This window comes from Aquarana catesbeiana, linkage group LG04 (genome assembly GCF_042186555.1).
Source record: "Aquarana catesbeiana isolate 2022-GZ linkage group LG04, ASM4218655v1, whole genome shotgun sequence".
Taxonomy (NCBI): domain Eukaryota; kingdom Metazoa; phylum Chordata; class Amphibia; order Anura; family Ranidae; genus Aquarana; species Aquarana catesbeiana.
The window spans coordinates 263,239,531-263,265,428 of record NC_133327.1 but is presented as its reverse complement, the minus strand read 5'-3'; the positions used below and the strand labels follow the sequence as shown (position 1 = coordinate 263,265,428).

The window sequence follows — 25,898 nt, the reverse complement described above, 5'->3', positions numbered from 1 at the left end:
CGGTCCCGATAAAAATCACAAATCGCCCCCATTACTATTAAAAAATAAATAAATAAATAAAAATGCCATAAATCTATCCCCTATTTTGTAGACGCTATAACTTTTGCACAAACCATTCAATATACACTTATTGCGATTTTTTTTTACCAAAAATATGTAGAAGAATACGTTTCAGCCTAAACTGTGGAAGACATTTTTTATATATTTTTTGGGGATATTTATTATAGCAAAGAGTAAAAAATACTGCTTTTTTTTTTTTTTTGCAAAATTGTCGGTCTTCTTTTGTTTATAGCGCAAAAAATAAAAACCGCAGAGGTGATCAAATACCACCAAAAGAAAGCTCTATTTGTGGGAAAAAGGGACATCAATTTTGTTTGGGTACACCGTTGCACGACCGTGCAATTGTCAGCTAAAGCGATGCAGTGCCGAATCACAAAAAATGCTCTGGTCGGGAAGGGGGTAAATCCTTCCGGGGCTGAAGTGGTTAAATAGCCTTGCAGGATTTAAATGTCATTATTGCATGTGTGCGCCGTAATCTATTTTGTTCTGTTTGTGGTTTTATGCACCATGTTGAATGTAAACACATTTTTAGGGCATGCCCCCCAGATCTGTTTTTTTTTTTTTTTTTTTTTAGTGACTGCAGAAAGCTTTCCTAAAAAAGACGGCAGACAGCTTTCCACCAATGCTCTTTCTCAGATCTTGGTATAGCACAACTAGTCTAGTGAACCTGTTAGAACCTAAAAAGATTCTTAGGTAATAACAATTCTGAAGTACAGACACCTTTTACTGCCTGACAGAACCTATTTCAGTTTTTAAACCAATTCCTGGGACTCTTTGGGACCTCCGGTTTCCAGGTCAAGGCTGTCCACCGAGCTTTAGATTCTACACTCTGCCTGCAAACTCCCTGCCATTTAACTGTCAAATACTAGACCCTCACAGCCTGTAGAGGCTACAGCATTTGACAGACAAATGGCAGGGAAGGGTCAGAAGTTGTTTATAGCCTGGGACTGGAATTCAAAGGGCTCTGGACTTCACAGACCCAAAGAAACAGATGTATATGTATTCGCAAACACAACTTCATCACCTTAGGCTCTTTTTAGGCCATGACATGTATACTTAGTCAGTGAGAGTGTACATTATTAACAGCCAAGGATGCAATAAGTTGTGGAAATGTAGATTTTTACATTTTAAAAAGGCAGAATAACCTTTGACATACCACATGACAACAGTAGAGGCATATTTGCAACTGACCAATACTTTCTGTAAAAAACAACAATCAAACTTGTGTCACTAGTGGTTTATCTCTCGGGAATAGAGGCTACTAGTAACACAGGAGGAGTTGGGCTGCAGTTGAGTGGCTGGTGTACAATCACCATATGCAGATGCTCACTTAGCACAAAAAAAAAAAAATTAAGAAGAGAGATATACAGGATTTATGTCAACTTAGCTATAGCTGAAACAGATGAGAAAGGAGGTCAATACACATTTCACTACTCTTTGAAGGTCTGCAACATCAAAAAACCTTCTAAACCTCACTTTCCCATGGATGCACAGTAAAGCACAGATCCACCTGCATACAGTGCCTTGAAAAAGTATTCAAACCCATTGAAATTTTCCACATTTTGTCATGGTACAACCAAAAATGTAAATGTATTTTATTGGGATTTTATTTGATGGACCAACACAAAGTGGCACATAATTGTGAAGTAGATAGAAAATGATTTTCCAATTTTTTTTCACAAATAAATATCTGAAAATCATGGCGTGCATTTGTATTCAGCCCCCTTTACTCTGATACCCCTAACTAAAATTTAGCGGAACCAACTGTCTTCAGAAGTCACCTAATTAGTAAATAGAGTCCAAGTGTGTGTAATTTAGTTTTAGTATAAATACAGCTGTTCTGTGAAGCCCTCAGAGGTTTGTTAGAGAACATTAGTGAACAAACCACATCATGAAGGCCAAGGAACACACCAGACAGGTCAGGGATAAAATTGTGGAGAAGTTTATAGCAGTGTTAGGCTATAAATATATATCCCAAGCTTTGAACATCTCACGAAGCACTGTTCAATCCATCATTCAAAAATGGAAAGAGTATGGCACAACTGAAATCCTACCAAGACATGACCATCTACCTAAACTGACAGGCCGGGCAAAGCAAGCATTAATCAGAGAAGCAGCCAAGAGGCCCATGGTAACTCTGGGGGAGCTGCAGAGATCCACAGCTCAGGTGGGAGAATCTGTACACAGGACAACTAATAGTCGTGCACTCCACAAATCTGGGCTTTACAGAAGAGTGGCAAAAAGAAAGCCATTGTTGAAAGAAAGCCATAAGAAGTCCAGTTTGCAGTTTGTGAGAAGCCATGTGGGGGACACAGCAAACATGTGAAAGAAGGTGCCCTGGTCAGATGAGACCAAAATTGACCCAAAATCAAATCGCTATGCGTGGTGAAAAACTAACACTGCACATCACCCTGAACACCCCATCCCCACTGGGAAACATGGTGATGGCAGCATCATGTTGTGGGGATGCTTTTCTTCAGCAGGGACTTGGAAGCTGGTCAGAGTTGATGGGAAGATGGATGGAGCCAAATACAGGGTAATCTTAGAAGAAAACCTGTTAGAGTCGGCAAAAGACTTGAGACTGGGGCGGTGGTTCACCTTCCAGCAGGACAATGACCCTAAACATACAGCCACAGCTACAATTGAATGGTTTAGATCAAAGCATATTCGTGTATTAGAATGGACAAGTCAAAGTCCAGACCTAAATCCAATTGAGAATCTTTGGCAAGACTTGAAAATTGCTGTTCACAGACGATCTCCATCCAATCTGACAGAGCTTGAGGTATGTTGCAAAGAAGAATGGGCAAAAATGTCACTCTCTAGATCAGCAAAGCTGGTAGAGACATACCCAAAAAGACTTGCAGCTGTAATTGCAGTGAAAGGTGGTTCTACAAAGTATTGACTCAGGGGGGCTGCATACAAATGCAAGCCACACTTTTCACATATTTGTAAAAAAATGTGTAAAATCATTTATCATTTTTCTTCCACTTCACAATTATGTGCCACTTTGTGTTGGTCTATCACATGAAATTCCAATAAAATACAGTTACGTTTTTGGTTGTAATATGACATAATGTGGAAAATGTCAATGGGGTATGAATACTTTTTCAAGGCACTGTACATGCCCAATACTATCCCTTATCCTCCTCACTCCGCAATTAGAATTCTTGGTCTCCTCGAGAACTTATCCACAAGTAATAAGTTGAGTAATAGTGCCACACCAGTGCTCAGAGATTTTGTCTATCTCTTACAATAATTAACATAAACCTAGTTTCTAAGTTCACGCAAATTTCAGGTCCTGGTAGAGGGAGAGTGCCTAAGCCCCCAAAACACGTTGGCGGTTTAACATATATAATATAATTATATAATTTATAATAATACTAAACCAAAGCAAAATTTGTGTGAAGTCTCTGTCCACTGGCTTGGCGCTCTTAATAGACTTGTTACCTGAGGATTTCAAACCTTGGTTCCCCCAGGTAGGGGTGGCCCTGCTTTCCTAAGAGCAGTCTTACCAGTGCTCCAGATACTGAGCTAAATTTCTACAATTATGAGACACAGAACAAAAATCCAGTGCCATCCTCCTGAACTTATGACACTCACAGCCAACACCAGAATGATACAATGCTGGTCCCCATTAGTACACATGCTGCCTCCTCCCTCCCACAAAGGTGACAAACATGTCTCTCTCAATTTCCCCCAACTGCCACTCACCACTTTCCGGAAAGTAGAATCCCATAACAGCCGCTCCCAGGATAGCTTGATCTAATCTGTAAACTCCCCAAAAATGATTACTTCTTTTTTTCCTTTTTCATTTTTAACATTGAAGGACTAAACACCCTACTGTAATACCAGTTATCAAATAAAAATTCAGATATTTATCTCTCTGGATAATCAGCTGGTACTAGCCTAGCTAGAATACTATACCACTTCTAGATTGTAAGCTCTAACGAGCAGGGCCCTCTGATCCCTCCTGTATTGATTTGTATTGTAAGTGTACTGTCTGCCCTCATGTTGTAAAGCGCTGCGAAAACTGTTGGCGCTATATAAATCTTGTGTAATAAAAATAATCATCACCATATCTTATCTAGCTGCCTTTAAAGTCCCAACAGAACATGGTAGTATTTTGTTCTGCAATTGTGAATATCTGTTCATTACCTCTTATTTATAGATCAATATTTTTAAGTAAACATTCTTTTTTTACAGGAACAACAGAATGTGCTGTATCTGCACAAAAGTTTTGGTTTCTGTTAACACACCACCATCATTCCTACTTGCAGAATATAGCTTTTTACGACTTCAAACAAGACAAAGTATTAAAAGGTTACTTGCCAATCTGATTTTTTCTGAGGGTCTAAAATTATCTGTGCCATCGTAAACAATTTTTTGCAAGCTACAGGATGTCTTCACAGCACTTTTGGATGAACAGTTACTGTTGTTAGATGAAAAGTTGGCTTTATAGTCCGTTTGTTGCACCATGGGCCTAACAGTTGCAGTAGATATGCTTCTGCTTATTGAGGTCTCCTCTGGACTTCGTGCCTCTTTGAGAAATTTCTCATATTTGTCCAAGTATGGAGGTCGCTCAGGAAGAAGGTAGTAATGTGTATTGCTAACCTTCTTACCGTCTTTCACAATGGGCAAGATGCAAGGACCTTTTGAAGAATCTTTACCTTGGGCTTGAATAACCTTGGGAGTAGCATATTTAGGATCTGAAGCAAAACTCTGAGTGGTGGGCATTTGTTTTCCTGGAGATGTAGAAAGGCCTATACATAAGGGAGAGCAGAGGTTAGACCTCTGCTGTGGAGAGCCCACCTGAAGAGTCATAGGGCTAGGAGTCCGAGATGTGGGTTGAGACAGTGGGTCCCTTGGAGGCAGTAAAGGAGCTCTACCCACTTCCTCCGCTCCAAAAGCTGGAGACAACTCTCCAGACCAGCGTTCATGCTCACGTCTAATTGGCCTGGGAGGTATAGGGATTCGTGGTGGTATCTGTGGTTTGTCTTCAGATGAAGTAACAAAGTTTCCAGTAGAAGAGCTTGGGCTGGGAGTGGAAGCCAGTGAAGATGATTGAGGGACATTTAGCCTCTTCATGCATTCCTGCTGGAGTTCCTCAAATATTTCTGATGTTTGGGAAATATTTGCATGCTTTGAATCCTTTGGAGGAAGGAACAGATTGTCTTCCACTTTTATTTGAACAGGAGCCCTTTCTGTTTCCTGGACATAACCATAGTTAGCTTCACCTTTTTCTTTAGCCCTCTGAAGATGGGTCATTGTAATTTTCTCTCTATGGGCCAATAGAACATCAGGACTATTTATAGTGCATACTTCAAAATCATCTTCATCCTGTGCCACCTCATCATAAGCTGGAGGGGCTGGGAGGGGTTTGGTGTCCCAGTCCACCACAGGAGTTGGATGAAGAGGCCGAGGAAGTGAGCGTGAGGGACTCTGGGGGGGAGTTTTATCAAGCAGCGAAAAGGCATCCATTGCCAGTTTAGCTAAAGAGGGAGCAGTCTGTTCCACTACAGGAGAAATAAAACCTGGGCTTAATGGACTGATGTCCTCTCCAAAGTCTATCAGGGCAACATCTCCTGAGGAAAAGCTGCTACTCTTAATACCAAGTGTGTGCCGGTCAGACACTTTGGTGCCAGCCACCCGTGCAGATGGTTTAACCAGTTTCAGACCTTTGGATGTTGTTGTTTTTTTGAGAGACAGTCTTTTAATTCCCGATGATATAGAGTCGTCTTCTCCGTTGATAGGATTATAGCTGGATTCTAAGATAGAGTATAAACAAAGTATAAGCATAATGCAATTAGGGTTTTTTTTAAAGTGCCCTTGTGAATATTTAATAATAGTATCAAAATTAACTTTTTTTTTTCAATTGTAAAAATAGCACACAACATCAAATCACCAAAAAAACTACTTTAGTTCAGTTAATACTCTTCAATATTGACAGTGTATATAAACATATACATTATACCATGAAAACTGGAGGAGCTCAATGTAAACAGAACAGAAATGTTTAACAAGAAAGACGATTCCAAGAGTATTATGCAAGTAGAAGTGAGAAGTTGCTTTGGCTACAGGGTATAAAATATAAATATGCAACAGACTAGAACGAAGCCATGCAAAGTAGAAATATGTAGTTGCTGACCTCCGTCAAAACTGTTAGTTGCCAGGCAAACATCAATGACCTGAAAATACATGCAGCCAGCAAAGTCAAAACTCATTATTTGCAGGTTTCAGGTCAGTGCTCAGAAAGTAATTAAGTCCATGACAGCCAGGCAGCTAGCATTTTCAGAAGGAGATGTCAGCAAAAACAACATTCATATTCCTTTAAAGGTAATTTGGTAATGTATAACTGATGACATTTTTTTAAATCTTGCTATGTTTTCAGAATACGCAGCAGCATTTACAAACTAAGATAAAGGTTTTAGACATGTCTGTACATTAATTAATTCAGGCTGTAATGTACATATAGTACATTTTATTTAAGTATGCATGTGTCTATGTATCTTTACATGCTCCCATGAGCTGCTATATGTGCAATGTAGCATGCGTTTATAACAGAGTTGCATGTTATATGCATGTGCTGGTGTGATTCTCCATTGAAAGGCATCAACATGTATCTCATGAGCTGTATGCATATATCCATGACCGCACACTTTTAGGTTAAACATAACATTAACCATAACGTTACACTTTGTAAAGTATTCCATTTCTTTATGTAAATGCAAATGTATTCTTCATATTCAGGGCTTTTTCCTACCAGACAGCTACGCTGACTGTATGGCTACTGGTGGGCGCTAACAGGAACAGTGCCCATGCACCAATCCCAGGGCATGACACGGTTTCCCTTTTTTTTTTTATTATGGTGCAAATTTTTTTGAAATATTATAGTAACATTTAAAAAAATGTTATTCAAACACTGACGTTGCAGTGTGGTAGACTGCGATGAAAAAAGCAATGCACGCAGTATTTTTTCTTGTTGCACACACCACACTATAAGAAACAATGTTTTTTGCTTTGGGGAAGGATGCCTAGGCAGTTCCAGCAAATGTGCTGTGAAGGAGCCTTTAGCTTTTAAACAACTAAGTTTCGTCAGTTCTGGAATCACCAGAGATTGTGACCTACCTGCACCACCCAAAATCACATATCTGTTTCCAGCTCATTACTTACAAGGAAAACCACTGCAAATCTAAAAGCACCAGGCATGCAATATGATAGACTATTGGGAATTCTGCATGTTCAGCATAGTCAGGCATAGGAAAACAAGTGGAAAAATGCTTAAAGGCTTCTAAGATTCTGTTCTAAAAAAAAAAGCTATTTAAATGTCTGTGTTGTGATCTTTAAAATTAATTTATCCACAATGCTTAAAGACACAGAGATGAATGGGGGCTTGTTTTCAGATGCTTTTAATGGTCTTCTAGTAAAGAAAATACTTTAGTGTGCAGGAGGCACTTTAAATAATGACTGCCATTACAAATAACTTCATGCATTTAAACAGATTAACTTAAGTAACAAGGTGCCAATCAGTATAGTCAAAGAAGAACTGTATTTTTCCAAATGCAAAACTGTCAATATTGAGGGGTAATAAAAAGTAGTATAATACTATAGTGATGGTAAGAGTCAGTCACTCATTCCACTGCACACTGTTAAGCCAAATGTCAGTAAATAGTTAATTTCATTGATTAAACACTCTGTACCTTGAGAGAGAGGGACTAGAAAAGTACAGAGCGGACAGGAACAGGGTGCGCGAAGGAGGGAGCCATTAAACTTACTCTTAACTAGAGCAGCCGGTTGTGGAGGGCGAGGTGGACGCTCCCCTGGGAGGAGAAAGGCCACGGAGCATTAAGAAAAAAAGCAGGTAGTTGATTTCAGAAAGAGAAACAAAATGCAATTTGAAAAAGAATATTTAGTAAATCAGGGAGATATTAGAGAAGCACATATATTAAAATAGGATAGAGGAAATTTAATTGGCACTGTGGAGAAAAGTACACTGTATTAGCAGGTAAAGGATCATATCATAAGAAGCTAGAGATGAAAAGCACAGATCAGTATGGCACAATAAGCGGGAAATTAACTATTCAAAAATACATGTAATAGATGAAAGCAAATAGTCTCCTTAAAAAATAGGATTACAGAAACATATACAGTATATCTTATAGTAATGACACATGCAGACACAGGAAATATACAATGCCTGGAAATATACATATCATACAATTGGGTTGATTTACCAAACTGAAGAGTACAAAATCTGGTACAGCTGTAAATGGTAGCCAATCAGCTTCTAACTTTAATTAAGCTTTGACAAAAAAACCTGGAAGCGGATTGGTAGAGCTGCAACAGATTTTGCACTCTCTAATTTTAGTAAATCAACCCCAATGCATAATGGTTATAAGAAATCTCGGATATGGAATCAAGAGGTTGTATAACCTAGTGGGACACATGCACCCAAAGCTAACACAAATCTTAGGTCAGGAGAACACCAAGATCTGTAACTACCCACAATTTAGAAATGTTACACCTGCTCTGTGTAAGCCCTTTTGGAGATCTGCATAGTGACTGTCTAACCTAAATAAGGAAGCATGGAATGTATGCTTGTACATTACATGAATAGATCACATTTCATGTCCTGTAACTACTTACGTAGGACATATTCACATTAATAGAAGCAATTCATATATAGAACTATGAATTTTAAAGTGTACATGTACTTAAGAAAAAACATATTACACAAGCCTTATCTCCTGTTAGCAAGTACGCCTGCTGCCTGCAGGAATCATTGTCACTTACTCTGATCTAGTTCTGATGCACTCCATGAGCCCCAAAAATTACAATGTGAGTTTGGACACAACTAAGTGCACAAGCACACCCCTATCCATGCCAGTTTCTCTGTGGATCCCACTGAATCCTAGGTACAGGCTGCATATGGGAAATCAACTTCCTGTCCAAGTGGAAAGTAAAACCCTCTTCTCCTGGTGTGAAGTCCCATTCTTGTCATTCAAATATCAAATACCACAGCCTCCCACTGTAATTCTTGCATTTAGAAATCGAGAAAAAGAGTTTAAGCCTTAATTTCAACTCAGTTAGGTTTGGAGAACAGTCTTGGCCTAGGATTCAAAAGGATAGAAATAGACAGGGGGATAGTTTTAAAAGCTAACCCAGAGATCACAAGGTATAAGCACTTTAGCACTGTTGTTACCTTGTTTTTTTAGGCTGGATTAGCTTCACTTTAAGGTACCCTTTTTAATTTCGACAATTTCTTTTAACTAAATCCTGTCTTTTTCTCCAAGCCAGAGACATAACATGAAATGTGCACTGGAGTTCAACTTTTTCTAGTTTGTCTTATTTTTTCCAACCTAGTTTGATATTTCAGAATTACAACAGTGCAAAGTCTGGGGGCTGCCCAGGTTGCAGTGATGATACAATAATAGCTCACCAGAGTGTTTTTTGCAGCTCACATACCACTGATGTTCATCAAATAAACTTGTACATTACAGCTCTCTTGGTATCAGTTCAATAGAACATGGACAGAATGTGTTCTGAAAGCCATCAATGTATAGCCTTTATGTTTATCTGTTACTATGTTACTCATGACACGCAAAGGCTAATTTGTAAACCATCACTTCACTGTGCATAACACAGACCAAATTGAAGATTCTCATGTGCTTTCAGCAAGGTCTGAAAAACTTCCATACAGCTAGCAGATGGCAGTTCCAGCTATCAACTGAGAACGCAATGTTCTCTGTGCGGCATAATTACAGCAACAGTCTCAATAACTACTTTTTTCTATAACATTTGGCATATTTATTAACTATATGTCCATTAAATGAAAGGTGTTCTTTCAACGGGGCTGGAAGAACAACTGATAACTGTAAGAAGAAAAAATTGGTATAGAGTGTTCTATTGCTACAGTACAATGCCTGCCGAAAACAGACAACTGTAAATAGGCCCTACAAAGAACATCATAATATATATTATGCATCAATGTCTAGTATAAAAAAAATTTGACATTCACATATAACTCTACAAGTGACAAATACGATATTTGTATTGCTGTAAAATCCCTTTCTTGGAGGCCATTGAGGTATACAGAAAGTCAGACACTGTCAAGTTATGCTACCTACCAGAAAATTTGAACACTGCCAAACATGCCTCAGTTTTTAGCAGGCAGTACCATAATCATAAACATCATAAACACAGAGGGGTGGGTCCTGTCTCTTTCAATGGTACATGCAGACAACCCCCCCACCCCCTCACCAGGGAAACACTGAATTGACAAGGACCGCAACCTGCAAGCGATATGAAGATGACTTCTGAGTCCAGCAAAGAATGCAGAGTTCAATCCCATGAAGTCAGCATACCCGAGCCGGTAGGTACAAGGGAAAAATCTCAATAAGAGTAGGCGAGAAAAGAAGGCAAGAACCTAAACACAAACTGGTGAGATGGGTTACAGCACTGATGGTGCTGAAGATAAGCTCACCATTTAAACAAAATACGCATTTGCAGTAAGTTCCAAAAGAAAAATTGCTAAAAATGTGTCTTTCCTATTTCTGTAGCCAAGGGTAACAGTGCTAAGAATGCTTTGAACTCCCCACATCCAACAAAGCAGTAGGATCCATTGCACAAAGGGCAGTAGTCTTATCAGGACAGCAAAGAATATTTGCCTAAATGAATCTAGAACAGAGAACAGTGTCAAAAAGGCCTTCGGCATGAATCTGCAGGCCTAACAAAGGAGAGGGGGCTGACCCCAGGTGTGGACAGGTCCCACAGAGTCAGGGCATTTCCTATTTCTGACAGAGCATACCTACAGCAGGAGACTAGCTTGTTCCACCCACTGACTGCCTAGGAACATACAGGGTCTTCCTCTGATGTTTTTCACCTGCAACGCAGAATCTGAGAAACACCTAGGTGTGAAAACCCTACCTCCATATTAGAGCTGCACGATTAATCGCTAAAGAATCAAATTGCAATTCTTCCCTCCTCTTAACAAAGCATTTTTCTGATTCTAAACAGAGTTCCCAGCTCACAACTGTCTAAAAAAAAAAAAAAAAACAGGCAGAGATAAGGAGAAACATTGTAATACTTTGTCCTTTTAGATCAAAGGAATGAACTTCGGTCTGTAAGTGAGCGCAGTTTAACCATTTAAAGACTAAACCTATTTCTGACACTTGTTGTTTACAAGTTAAAATCAGTATTTTTTGCTAGGAAACTACTTAGAACCCCCAAATATTATATATATTTTTTTTTAGCAGAGACCCTAGAGAATAAAATGGTGGTTGTTGTAATATTTTATTTCACACTGTATTTGCGCAGCGGTCTTTCAAACGCATTTTTTTTTTTTAAAAACACACTTTAATGAATTAATGGAAAACTAAACAGTAGAGAAGAGATGAGAAAAAATATGGTGCCTCTAAGAGGAAGCTCCTTCAAGGGAGGAGAGAAGGCTGACTCCCTGTCAAATAAAGAGGGGCCGAGGGGAAACATACTGTGGACCCTTCCAACAAGGAACTAAGCTGGTGTGCACTGCCTACAGGTGACAGACAGGCCTGTTAATCTGTGAGAGGGCACAGAGGAGTACCGAGTGAGCTAATAAAGAGTGTCAGAGGCAAGGAAACGGTATGTGCATCTGAAGGGGCACTCTGCAACTCAAGGATAAGCAACCATTCCCTACTTAAAAGTGGTGGCAAACCTTCATGTTGTAATATTCCGTGAGGGCTTAGCAGGTTTCTTGCTTCCCATCCTGCAAACTGTCTAAGAATCAAGCTTAGCAAGCCTTGTTTGTACTCAATCCAGAAGCAATCAGATAAGGAAAGGCCAGTCAGGAAAGCTGCCATGGACAAACCAGCTCAAGCAGCTGTGTATCAATGAATCTTAATAGAAGTCAGTATGAAGAAGGGATTAAAAATAAAGCTGAGCACAAAAGCTAAAAAAAATAATTAAAAAAAAGGGTATTGCCCCGTACACACGATTGGAAATTTCGCCAGCAAAAGTCCAATGTGAGCTTTTGGTCAGAAATTCCAACCGTGTGTATGCTCCATGGGACTTTTGCTGGCGGAATTCCCGCCAGCAAAAGATTGAGAACAGGTTCTCAATTTTTTGGTTGGAAAAAGTTCCGACCAGAAATTCCGATCATCTGTACCAATTACGACGCACAAAATTCCTACGTATGCTCGGAAACAATTCAACGCATGCTCAGAAGCATTGAACTTCATTTTATCGGCTCGTCGTAGTGTTGTACATCACCGCGATCTTGATGGTCGAAAGTTCAGGGAACTTTTGTGTGACCGTGTGTATGTAAGACAAGCTTGAGCAGAATCCCGTCGGAAAAATCTTGAATAGTTTTTCCGCTCGTGTGTACGGGGCATTAGACTTTTTCTCAGCAGAGCTGAATAAAAATAGTCCATCTTCTTAGGACACTAGGAAAAAAACTAAGGCATGCTGGGCAGAGAGAGGATTATCCTGGGCTGGCCTACAGACATTTTTTGTTTGCCAGTGTCCAAATCCTCCTGCGAGTTCCAACAATATCTGACTTCCTTTGTCCCTCAATGGATGGGAAAGGTTTTTTTTGTTGTTGCAGATAATAACTGTGCTTTACAGTATTAGTGAAACAAACAGAAACATCCTGCACATATACAGTATGTTATCACAACAAAGTTTAGCTGCAGGATCTCAGGGAGGTAATGTTGTGTTTTTTCTACTATAGCTCATATACTATAAAGCACTGTACCATTTTAAGTATAATTTCAATCATCTGCGTATCACATATGTCCCTGCACATTGAAAAGAAAAGCTATTTCTTGCATTCTAATAAAATGTAGAAAATGCATTTAATTCTGCAACAGTCACTGATGTTTCCTAAAAGAAAACTGCAGAGATACTTTGAGCAATCTGGAATACAAAGTACATATTGACAAACATTTAAGCTACTCACTTTTTGCCCTCCCTGGCAGTTGAGTTGGTCTAGCAGTTCCTTGATCCAGACCTAGTATATCAGGAGGATCCATGGGATTTCCCAAGTACAGCCTGTAGGGGGAAACAGAGAACACATTACAAGAAATGGCCTCATGAACTTCAAAGCATCATGAAAATATGTACTATCCTTATATCGCCACTAATCATAACCCACACTGACTGTCATGAAAAACTAGACATGATTACTGACTTTGATTAAATTAACGCAACATCATCTAAAAGCAGGTGTTTTGCTGCAACTGTTACTACTACTACTCCTGTTTCTGCTGTTACTACTAGTTGCTACTAATATTACTAATCCTGCAGCTACTACTACTTCTGCTGATACTGGTATTAGTGCTTCTGCTGCTAATGCTACTACTACTGCTACTAAAACACTTGCTGCTGTTACTACTTTTGCTGCTACTTCTACTACGCTACTAATTACAAAAACAATATAAATCTATCTATCTATCTATATATATATATATATATATATATATATATATATATATATAGTAATGTGTCACAAATACAGTATTTAAATAAATAATTTTCATGTTACAATATGACCAAGCTGATTAAAGCACATGCCATATCCACCAAAAACCAAGCAGATCCTACAAATTACTTATCTATATTTGTGACTATGAATGAGACATGGATTCCAGCCACAAACACTGCAGGAGTTAAAGCTGTGGATTCACAGTGATTCACCTCGCTAGGAGGGGCAGGACAAAGATCCCCTTATTCCTGGGATAAATGCATATATGTAGGTAGGGAAACTTTATGGATTGCAAAGAGAACCATGGTTATTAGGTTCCTGTGAAAACCCCTTCATAAGTAAGGAAAGTTTACAACTACTGTCTGTAAACGGCATACCAGAGCACCAAAAAAAGCTCAGGTACCCGCAACCTGTGTTGTATACAAATGACAACTTTACTGACTTGTTAAATGTGTCCTCCACAGAAATGTTGGTGCCTCAACAACATTTTATATATATATATATATATATATATATATATATATATATATATGCACTGTGGAATGCTCTAAGAGCACCTCACTGTTTCCACTGTTCAATGCCAACACTGGCTCAACTAACCTGGTTCCTGGTTCTGGGTCATTTAGTGTATCACATTTTGCACAAAACCTGCAGAAAGCTTAAAGTGAATGTAAACCCTCACATATACCCAATGAAGAGAACAGCCTCAGACGATTCACAGAGAAACAAATCTCCCTACATAAGTTTTACATGTATATCTGTCGTCTTCAGCTTTATATACTGTTTAGAATGTGCACATTGTGTTAGAATTTTCACTTCCTGATTCAGCAGTAGCAGTGTGGTGTTGGATTACACTGTAATGCCCCGTACACATGGTCGGATTTTCCGATGGAAAATGTCCGATCGGAGCGTGTTGTCGGAAATTCCGACCGTGTGTGGGCTCCATCGGACATTTTCCATCGGATTTTCCGACACACAAAGTTGGAGAGCAGGAGATAAAATTTTCCGACAACAAAATCCGTTGTCGGAAATTCCGATCGTGTGTACACAAATCCGACGGACAAAGTGCCACGCATGCTCAGAATAAATAAAGAGATGAAAGCTATTGGCCACTGCCCCGTTTATAGTCCCGACGTACGTGTTTTACGTCACCGCGTTCAGAACGATCGGATTTTCCGACAACTTTGTGTGACCATGTGTATGCAAGACAAGTTTGAGCCAACATCCGTCGGAAAAAATCCTAGGATTTTGTTGTCGGAATGTCCGAACAAAGTCCGACCGTGTGTACGCCCTATAAGACAGCTGATTGGAGGAAAGGCACACAACCCCCCTCCAGATAGGCAGAGACTTTAGCTGTCCTGTGAGCAGAGACTTTAGCTGTCTGCTAATCTATTTATAGCACCCACCTTGACACAAAAGTCAGGCTAGTTTTATCACAAGTGTTGGAGAACTTGTCAGAAGTTATCATGCTGTTAACAGAAGAATGGAGCAGGAGAAAGCCATGGGACTTTGAAGAGAGATAAGAAAACACTGCAGATGTATGTGCCCAGCTCAAATTTCCTGAATCTGGTTTACATCCACTAAAGTAAAATTACAGTCATCTTCAGCAATATGAGTACAGTTTTCAGTGAGATACTAATTACCATACAACAAGAATACTGATCACATGGTGATAATAAAGGCAGACTCTGAATTGCATTTAGTTTGGTAAAAGCTGGGCAAGAAAAATAAATATCTGCACCAAAGCTTGCTAAATTCTAGCTATGTATACGTTTAATCTGAAAGGGATTATTTTGCCTCAACCAAAATAGTTTTAAGACTGCAGAATATTTGAAAGGATTATTTTAATGCTTTAAAAACATAAGTGTATACATTGCAAAGAAATATACTGTATGTACAGGGGGCATCCCTATTGGCTCATTTCTTATGCATGTTCACCTGTCCCCTGCTTAGTAATTCTGCACAATGACTGTGCTTTACAAGTCTGTGGATCTGGTATAACCTGTCTGAGAAACAGCAGGCTACCTACAGGGTCAAACAAGCTCATATCCACAGTCGTTAAGCAAGGATATTAATATGTGCCAGTTCTTTAAACCAATAATTTTAAGAATCATTACACAATTTTTATTGAGGCTTCAGAAATACGGGCGGGTGACAGTATACCATTATGGCCAGTTGCAAGAGTCTCAAAGCAATGTGATATAACACTGAATGGACCTCAAACATGGAGGATGTTTGCTTATGTGAAAATAACAATATAACAAAAATGTAAAAAATTACGCTCCAGCAACATAATATTAACACATTGCTCGGCACAGATGCTTGTATGATTGTCACTCACCACAGCCCACATGCTTTGCTCTATATCTTTGTGTATCATACAACACAATCATACCCTCTTGCAACTTGTGTGACTTGCCTAATATTTTGAATTTAATATAATTGCCTTTTAAACTGTTAAAGACTGCACAAATGTTTGCTGTAAAAAACAGTAAACATGACAAGGGTGAGCTAGAGCTAGACATAAACACAGATGTTAGCCAAAACAGTTGCAAAATGTGACATATTTACCGGACTCTTCCCCACTGTCCATCCTGAAGGATCCTGTTGTGTGCTTGTAGCTGCTGGTGGGAAGAAGAGGAGGGAAGCTGGCAGCCCTGTGGAGGTAGGGGGCACACAGGGGGGCCTAGGCAGCAGGGGGAAATGTATGGTGCACAGGGAGGGTGATCAGTGCAGTGGGGAGGGGAGGGAAATTGCTGGAACCAATCTGTATGGCTTCCTCTGCAGCAACTGAAAGCTTGCAGGAGTGAGAGGAGAGAAAGCCAGCTTTCGGCTGCTGCAGAGGGCCATACAGGTGATCGGTTCCAGTTATTGCCCCCCTGCCATGCTGATCACCCTCCCTGGCCACATCTGATTCACCCAGCTGGTCTGAGCCCCATACAGGAGGACCGGTTGTGCCCCTTTATCCATGGCCCTGTGTCTTGGGATCATAATAGGATAAGCATAGGGGCCAGAACCATGATGAACACATTGGGTGCGGAAGATGAGCTGATTGGCAGAGGAACAAAGTGCTTAAGATCCATGGTAAAACAAAAGAAATGATGGGTGTTGCTGGAAAAAAAGGGAAATGAAAGCGCATGTCCATGTCTACAGAGGTCAGAATGTCTCCCTAATGCAGAGAGGTTATTGACAAGCCTCGTGGATTCCAAGAGGAATTTTGGCTTCCGGTGAGAACTTTCAAGGTCTTTTTGATTCAAGATGGGGCAAGTGTCCCCTTTTGGTTTGGGAACTGTAAAAAGGTTGAAATAAAACCTTTCTGCCACAAAAATTGAGACAATACCTGCTTGATCCAGAAAATCTCCAAAGGCTTCATGGAGGTCTGCTATTCTTTGCAGTAACACAGAAAGAATTTTAGCCCCTGGTAACCACCTCCCATACACAGGTATCTGAAATATCCAGGTGTCCTCAAAGCTAACAGATATTATCCCACAGCGTAAAGTGAGGGTGTCTGTTCACGCTGAATAGGACTTGTCTGCAGGCTTAGGGGATTTAGAAGCTCAGGGTTTTCAACTGAACTGGGCTTATGGTTTGGGTCTGGCCTCAGAGGACAAAGCCTGGGGGTAATGAAAGAACTCTTCTTAACCTCAGAAGGGAGGTTGAGCCTTCCCAGCATGAAGCTTAGGCTTCCTCTGCAGGGGTATATAATCTCCCTTAGTGAAAGTGTCCAAAGCAGTTTCAAAGAGATGTTGTCCTTTGAAGCGCATGTGCAGCAAATGCTTTTTTTTTTTTCTTCATCCCTGCTCCTCAAGCCACCTGCGTAGCCAATGAATTCTCTGCATGTTCACTGATAGGAGACTCAGTGAAACAAGAAGGGAGGCATCCACTAACCTGTCTACACAGTAGAGCTGCTGACAGGAAATACAAGAGCTCCACAAATGGGTAATTAGTGTTGCGGAAAGATGGATCCCTTCTCATGAGTCTAGTCCTTTGCCCTAATGTTTGACAGACTAGGATCAAGACCATGGCAGGTTGCAATGCAGGGCCTGCCAGAGAAAATATGGTCCTAAAAAGAATCTCCACAAATTTATCAACTGGATCCGTAAACACTGGCACATGCTCTACAAGAATTGTCAGTGCTTTATTAACCATTTGCCCATCACACCACGCAGAAATACTGCGACAGGGCGGCCGCTCTGCGTGGATCGTGTATCTGATACATTATTGGCGCTTCCAAGTAGGGGGCGCACGCACACCTGCAGCCCCGGTTGTGCTGTGATTTGTTACAGCACAAGCCGATCAGTGGGTACTGGCCAATGATTGATCACCGGCACTCACTGATCAGCTTCGTCATTCAGGGAAGGGAGCTCTGTGTTGTAAACACAGAGCTCTGAACACTGACAGCAAAGCAGGGAAAAAACAGCAAGTTCGCTTAGTAAAAACAATACATAACACACACACAGTAACCATTGTTAGGCACACATTTAACCCTTTGATTGCCCCCTAGATGTTAACCCCTTCCCAGCCAGTGTCATTAATACAGAGACAGTATTAGATACAGTATTAATCACTGTATTAGTGTCAATATTGATGTCAGTGTCAGTTAGTGTACGCCCCGCCAGCATCAGCTAGTGTCAGATTGCCTGCCATAGTATTACAGCCCCAATAGGACTGTAATAGTATTTTTTCATATACAGTATCTCACAAAAGTGAGTACACCCCTCGCATTTTTCCAAATATTTTATTATATCTTTTCATGTGACAACACTGAAGAAATGACACTTTGCTACAATGTAAAGTAGTGAGTGTACAGCTTGTATAAAAGTGTAAATTTGCTGTCCCCTCAAAAAAAAACTCAACACACAGCCATTAATGTCTAAACCGCTGGCAAAAAAAAAAAAAAAAAAAAAAGTGAGTACACCCCTAAGTGAAAATGTCCAAATTGGCCCCAAAGTGTCAATATTTTGTGTCCCCACCATTATTTTCCAGCACTGCCTTTACCCTCTTGGGCATGGAGTTCACTAGAGCTTCATAGTTTGGCACTGGAGTCCTCTTCCACTGCTCCATGACAACATCACGGAGCTGGCGGATGTTAGAGACCTTGCGCTCCTCCACCTTCTGTTTGAGTATGCCCCACAGATGCTCAATAGGGTTTAGGTCTGGAGACATGCTTGCCCAGTCCATCGCCTTTACCCTCAGCTGCTTTAGCAAGGCAGTGGTCGTCTTGGAGGTGTGTTTGGGGTCGTTATCATGTTGGAATACTGCAATGCGGCTCAGTCTCTGAAGGGAGGGGGTCATGCTCTGATTCAGTATGTCACAGTACATATTGGCATTCATGGTTCCCCCAATGAACTGTAGCTCCCCAGTGCTGGCAGCACTCATGCAGCCCCAGACCATGACACTCCCACCACCATGCTTGACTGTAAGCAAGACGCACTTGTCTTTGTACTCCTCACCTGGTTGCCGCCACACACGATTGACACCACCTGAACCAAAAGTTTATCTTGGTCTGATCAGACCACAGGACATGGTTCCAGTAATCCATGTCCTTAGTCTGCTTGTCTTCAGAAAACTGTTGGCTTTCTTGTGCATCATCCTTAGAAGAGGCTTCCTTCTGGGATGACAGCCATGCAGACCAATTTAATGCAGCGTGTGGGGTATGGTCTGAGCACTGACAGGCTGACCCCCCATCCCTTCAATCTCTGCAGCAATGCTAGCAGCACTCATACGTCTATTTCCCCAAAGACAACCTCTGGATATGACGCTGAGCACGTGCACTCAACTTCTTTGGTAGACCATGGCGAGGCCTGTTCTGAGTGGAACCTGTCCTGTTAAACTGCTGTATGGCCTTGGCCACCGTGCTGCAGCTCAGATTTAGGGTCTTGGCAATCTTCTAATACCCAAGGCCATCTTTTTGTAGAGCAACAATTCTTTTTTTTCAGATCCTCAGAGAATTCTTTACCATGAGGAGCCATGTTGAACTTCCAGTGACCAGTATGAGAGCGTCAGAGCGATAAAACCAAATTTAACAGACCTGCTCCTCATTAACACATGAGACCTTGTAATACTCCCCATGACACCGAGGAGTGAAAATGGCTAATTGGGCCCAATTTGGACATTTTCACTTAGGGGTGTACTCATTTTTGTTGTCAGTGGTCTATACATTAATGGCTGTGTGTTGAGTTATTTTGAGGGGACAGCAAATTTACACTGTTATACAAGCTGTACACTCACTACTTTACATTGTAGCAAAGTTTCATTTCTTCAGTGTTGTCACATGAAAAGATATAATAAAATATTTACAAAAATGTGAGGGGTGTACTCACTTTTGTGAGATACTGTATGTGAAAAAATATCCATAGTCCCTAATAGAAAGGAGAAAAGCTTTAGTAGTCCAGGTGTTTAAGCATGGGTATGGAATGGACCTTGTTTAATACCTAACATGCATTGATTTACAGTATATTACCTTGGCTCAAGCATCAAAAGTGATATAAAAAAGGGAAAGATTACTCATAACATTTCCATCTTTAGCTTTTCTAGGGCAGACTAAACACAAAAGGAAAACTGTGACTGATTTTGACCAACAAATACACTTCCACAGCTAGAGACTTCTACATGAATCCAATGTGCACACCGACTGATTAGGAGTATAGAACAAAGCATGTCTTTTTTTTTTTACCTTTGACAGAATCAATTCCCTAAATGAGGTGGCAATACAATGCATTTTACTAATTTCACATCCCTTCTTGCCTCTAAAAGCATTTATCATAGACACTTTATCCAGCTTGTATTGTGAATGCTACTATGCTGGAATGTCAGAGGATTCATTGTCTTCAGCAGGACTTGAAAGGCACAGAGCATTACATTTTACATCAAATAGAAACATAATACAGAAATAGCAGATCACCATGCAGACAAACCAAGGCATTTATGAACATTTAGTTTTTGGAACTTACTCATCAATCCTGTCAGGGAAGCCCCAGCAATGAGCAGGCACAGTATCTCCATGACCAGTGTGGATAAAGCTGTTCTTTAGGGGTCGGCTAATATCATGAGCAGACAGTCCAGCTACAGATGTCACAGCATTGCGTGGAAATTGACCAACCTTCAAAGTGCTCTTGTTCTGACCTCTCCACCAATAATTCTCTGCCCTGTGGAAAAGACAAATGTCATGGCACAAGCAAAAAAAATTAAAATTAACAGATTATCTTAGCAAAAGTAATACCGACTAGAGGAAAGGGGGGGGGGGCGCACAGTACATGGAAAACCACAAAGGGAATGCTGTCTCATGTCTTTCTTGGCTCACCATAAGAACACGGTAACCACAGCTTCCAGCAGATGTCTACATCCTCAGTAGTACAGGTTTATAAGACTGGAGTGGTTACGTGTTCAGTTTGTAAGATTAACTATTTGGCCAATTAACACGTGGGTGCATGCATAGTAAAGACTGAGTCAGCCTGTCTTCCTGTCATCCCCAGAGAGGCAGGCACAGACACAGCACAATCCCTGAAACGTTCAGATGTCACAAGCACTCCTTCCTGCCTCCTCTGGAATTTCTTCGCTCTTTCACTAATTACCTGGCTCAGAACGTCAGCAACTTGAGGGGGCAATGGGCAAGATATGACTGGTATCCTCTTATTACTAGGGCTAATCAAATAAAGGCAAACGGAAGTGAAGCCCAATTAATGTGGCAGGACACTCAAACAGTTTGTCTCCCACACAACCTGCCAAGCAGAACAAGCCATAAAACCCCTTATCATATTACACTGAGCAATCTGTGTGTAACTACAGCTAATTTAACAACATGTATAGATATATATGACATCTTATATAGTTCAGGATATGTAGAGAACATTACGTGTGTGTGTGTGTGTGTGTGTGTGTGTGAACTGCCATAAAAAATGTCACCAAACAAGGGTGTGGGACAGCGCAGGACAGAATTTCAGGATAGACGTGACAAGTAAGAAAACACGGACCTAACTCACATTCAAGTAACACCAATCAAATCTACATGCTATCATTCACAGAAACCTTTACTAAATGTTGTCAAATTAAAGGTATGCCCAAGGGAAAGTCATCTAATGGCACATGACTACAAATGTAGACAGTTCTGTACAATTCCTACAATTATGAGCAATTACTGTTCTATTGCTCCCTTGTGTCCAACCATTACAAGAAATACAGGAAAGAATTGTGAACAGCTATGACCGGTAAACACACAAAGAAAACTAATTCATACTTGTCTAAATTGGCATTGTGGATTATGTTGATTCTCCTTTTTTTTTTTTGTTTACAAACGATTTTTAATTTTGTTGTTAAGAAAAAGACATACATTTAAATTGCGAAGTATAGTCACATACATAACAATTGTAATCTATTACGAGATAATCCGGTGATATTCACATTACCAAAGGTAAATGATAACAAGGGATTATGTTGAATCTTAAAAAAAATAGAAATGTCATTATAAGAAGACTTTACACTAATGGGCATCTATGAATTGAATGTTACATGTGTGTGCATGTAAAAACACAAATCAGACAGCTATTGACAGTGAGTCCCAGTACGTGATTAGAAGCTAGTTTTAAGGTAATCATTTTTAGCTCTACCAGATGTTATTAGAAGATTACTTACACAGCCCCAGAGAAAGAAATGCAACCTGTGTCCCCTGTTCTGACAGGACTTGTGTCCCTGCTCCTCTTACACCTCTTTTCCCCCTCCCACCCCCCTCACTTGTAACCCATCCCTTCTCTGAAGATCAGCTCACCTGCCCCCGCTGTGTGACTGCCAGCAGGAATGGGAGCTGTGTGTGGGTGTGTAAGAGTGTATCTAAGCTGCAGCACGCCATTGGTACACAGGCCGGGTCAAAGGAAATGAGTGCATTTAAGTTCATTGTTCTGCGTTTAACTCATTCTTTGGCAACCACTGATTTCATCAGAACCATAGAGCACTGAGAAATACCTGTTGTAATACAAGCTGACAATGAAGTCAGCAAGAAAAAAAAAATGAAATAGGTAAAATGTTATAAATATGAGGCAACTACAAGAATGACCTCATAAAGTATAATTATCGGGTGTATCTATAAAAACCTTCAGCATGGACACCATACACAGCACTGAAAGTGACCTCACACATATCTATGCTTGATTTATTCTGTAGTAAACTCAGGAAATATATATTAGGGAGGAGAGGCAGAGAAATATATTATGCCCATGTGTTTTAAGAACAAACTGATGTTGATCAGGATATGCTTTGTATGAGGCAACGAACCTGTTCTGTGTAGGACCAAAAAGTGAAACCTTTTACATTTACACTTTGAGCCCCACAACTTCAAACGGAGTTACACTCATTTTTCATAATTACCCCCAATGTAATTTGCACATATAGCGATTGACTTTTTGGATATTTAAATGGGGAAATTTGTAAAGAAAGTACCTTTTTTTTAAAATTAGTCTTCCCCGTGACCTCCAGTCACGGCTGCCTAGGCGAATACATCATTAGTCAGGCCCATTGACTCCTGGGATATCCATCGCATCGACCCCAGGAATCTTTGGGCATCTAATAATGGTACGAATGTGAGATTCTGGGTTCTTTGTTGATTGACAGGTTACCATAATAACAGGGCGGGAACTTCCACCAAGGCTTGCTATGGCAGCCTATAATCAACAAAGTGTGCCACACAGTGTCATTACTGCGCAGGCGTGAGATCAGGAGGTCGAGTGAAAGAAAGGGGTGGAAGGCGCCTGATCTAACGTTTGAATCAAGATAATACAGTTTATTCTTATACAAAGTAGATAAATACAAAAAAGTTACTACGTATTCATAAAAACTAGGTTACAAAATATACATTAAAAATTAGACATGCTCATGCAAGGGCAAGTGCTCAAAAGTTGCTGACGCGTTTCGAGGGGTTCCCTCTTCATCAGAGCCTTGGAAAACAAAAAGAAAGTCTGTACAATGTGGTAGAGCAACATAGAGAGGAGTGGCTGATTGGGAGATGTACCACATGGTGAGTGATGAATTCTCCTTTACTCCAGAGTTGTCCACATCACAGCACTATTGTTTCAGTGGATAAACGTGGAGCACTCTACAAATATTTCAAGCACACTGCTGGCTTCTCTCCTTTATTCTATTCCTTAATGAATGTCTTTTCCTCTGGCACTCACTGCCTCTTCACATCAAAAGCAGAATCCAGTTCCAGGCTGTTCTCAGTTTGTTAGAGACCAAAATTTTTAGGATTTATCTTCAACATTTGACAGATTCTGGCGGCAGCTGTCCATCTCCTCACTCCCTGCCCTCCTCTGCTCATCCCTCACAGGGAGATCAGGAGGTGCATGCTGGGTAGCCAGCTGCACTGAACCCCAGAGATACACAGAAACGGGCTTCAGATGCCCACATCCTCGATGGCTGCTAATTGCATCTGAGATCAATCAAGAGATTACAGATTTACGAGTAACAAGTATGAAGACAGTTATGCCAATATCCAAATAATATAGTAAAAGTACTAAGAATCATGGAGGTGCTTTTATCAAAAAAATGTTTAGGAGACTGGAGCTCTGTTTTAACCTTTTATAGCTATTTTATAGCACTGGCAACATCTGTGCACTGTAATGGATTAAATGCACTCTTTGACACACAGCCTTCCCGCCAAAAGCTTGCCAACATGGCACTAAGGAAGCAATCAGTTACTCCCCCCCCCCTTATCTTGTTTCCACTTCTATAGACTTGAAGAAGATGGTTGCCATTTTACTTTGCTTAAAAGACATAGCTTCCAACTGACCCTCATGTGAAGGGTCTATCTCGACTGTTAAGTCCCTCTTTCCTTCGTCCCTAATTTAGTCTGATGTAAAATAGTATTTAAAGAGTATGTAAATCCAACATTTCATATTCCATCATGATGTGTGGCTGCTGTACCATGTACTTGTATGAAAAAGTATCCTGTTCTCTTTGTATTGCTTCCTTTGTGTGAAATCCCTGGTGTCCCTGCCAGTTCCTCTGCTTTCCTATTAAAAATTGACCACACTAAGCACTAAGCAGGAGAACAAACCATGGTCAGTTCTCCAACTATGCTTGGAACTCAGCCTGCTCTCCTCCAATGATAAAACTCGGTCTGACACACCCCCTGTGCAGCCTTTCACTGGGAAGATCAGTGTACTGCTGTTTCTCCTCCCCCAATTCTTATGCAGCTGAGAACAAAGAGAATGTGATCACGTATAAAAAAAAAGTGGAAAGGGGTATTTATAATGTTTTTTTTTTTTTTTTTTTTTTTTAGATCTATACACAAATGTTTTGCCTTTCAGTCTTGGTTCACACCACTGCGGCTTTGAAATCACGCTACTTCAGCGTGATTTTAAAGCCGCAAATCAGTGCGATTTGGACCTCCAATTTCATTGCAGCTTGCGACTTCATTGAACAAAAGTCTATGCAAGTTGCAATGAAATCCCCAAAAAGTAGTGCAGGAACCTTATTCAAAGTTGCAACAATTTGAATAGTTTTATTGCCGGCAATGGGCTGTGACTTGTCATGCAATTTTGAACTGTCAAATCGTAAGAAAAATCGCACGAGTGTGAACCAGGGCTCATTTCTATTTTAAACTGAATGGGTGATTGTTTACAATCACTTTAACTACCATAAATGTTAGACTACACTAAATCTCTCATACCACCTTTAAATACTTATTTTTTGAAAAGCCAGTATAATAGAAAAGAAATGGTGGGAAAAAAGCAGTTGTGGGTTTAACCAATCATTTCTGTGTATTTGTTCTCCTTTGGCTTATGTAACAGGGGCATGTCCTTTAGTTCCATAGTATTAAAAGGTCTCCCTTGAACTCATGTCGAAACATTAGAAGGTATTTGATAGACTTAAAGTGGTTGTAAATTTAGTTACACCAACTACAGGTAAGCCTATAATAAGGCTTACCTGTAGGTACTGGAAATATCTCCTAAACCTGCACAGTTTAGGAGATATTTACCATATACACTTGCGCCAACGTCATCGGCCCATGCGAGGGCACGATCGTGCCGTTTGTAAAGGGCCTGTGCCATGAACGGTGGCTCCAAAGCGACTACGGCCAGTCACAGAGCCGGAGTCCACGGCTCTGGAAGGAAGAGGGGTGAAGATGGATGCAGCTACCAGCAGGGACATTGCGGGCTTCGTTTGCAGTTAAGTGGCAAATAATGGGCTAGTATGTGATGCATACTAGCCCATTATAACCAATCGGTTTATTTCCTCTTTAAAGGAAACATGTAGTTAAAGAACTAGGAGGCTGCCATTTTGGACCTCTCTTTGAAAAAATGTTAGCGGTTTCATTTTAATCCAATGGCTTCAATACTTTGAGACACTGACCCACAACAACTTTACAGATCGGGTGTACTTTTTTCTCCTG

The 25,898-nt window shown here is 40.4% G+C and overlaps 1 protein-coding gene across 9 annotated transcripts in view; it reads right to left on the bottom strand.

Moving 5' to 3' along the window:
* TNK2 (tyrosine kinase non receptor 2) overlaps positions 1 to 25,898 on the bottom strand; it is a 325,816-nt gene that overhangs the window by 14,072 nt on the left and 285,846 nt on the right. For 7 of the 9 annotated variants that reach the window (XM_073626447.1, XM_073626446.1, XM_073626448.1 and 4 more), the window contains 4 exons: positions 20,470 to 20,664; positions 12,992 to 13,083; positions 7,758 to 7,877; positions 4,390 to 5,825 (listed from right to left, as the gene is read on the bottom strand). In XM_073626447.1, coding sequence (XP_073482548.1) covers positions 4,390 to 5,825; positions 7,758 to 7,877; positions 12,992 to 13,083; positions 20,470 to 20,664 — 1,843 coding nt within the window. The remainder of the gene's footprint in view (positions 1 to 4,389; positions 5,826 to 7,757; positions 7,878 to 12,991; positions 13,084 to 20,469; positions 20,665 to 25,898) is intronic. The other 2 variants (XM_073626442.1, XM_073626443.1) reach the window with 2 other exon arrangements.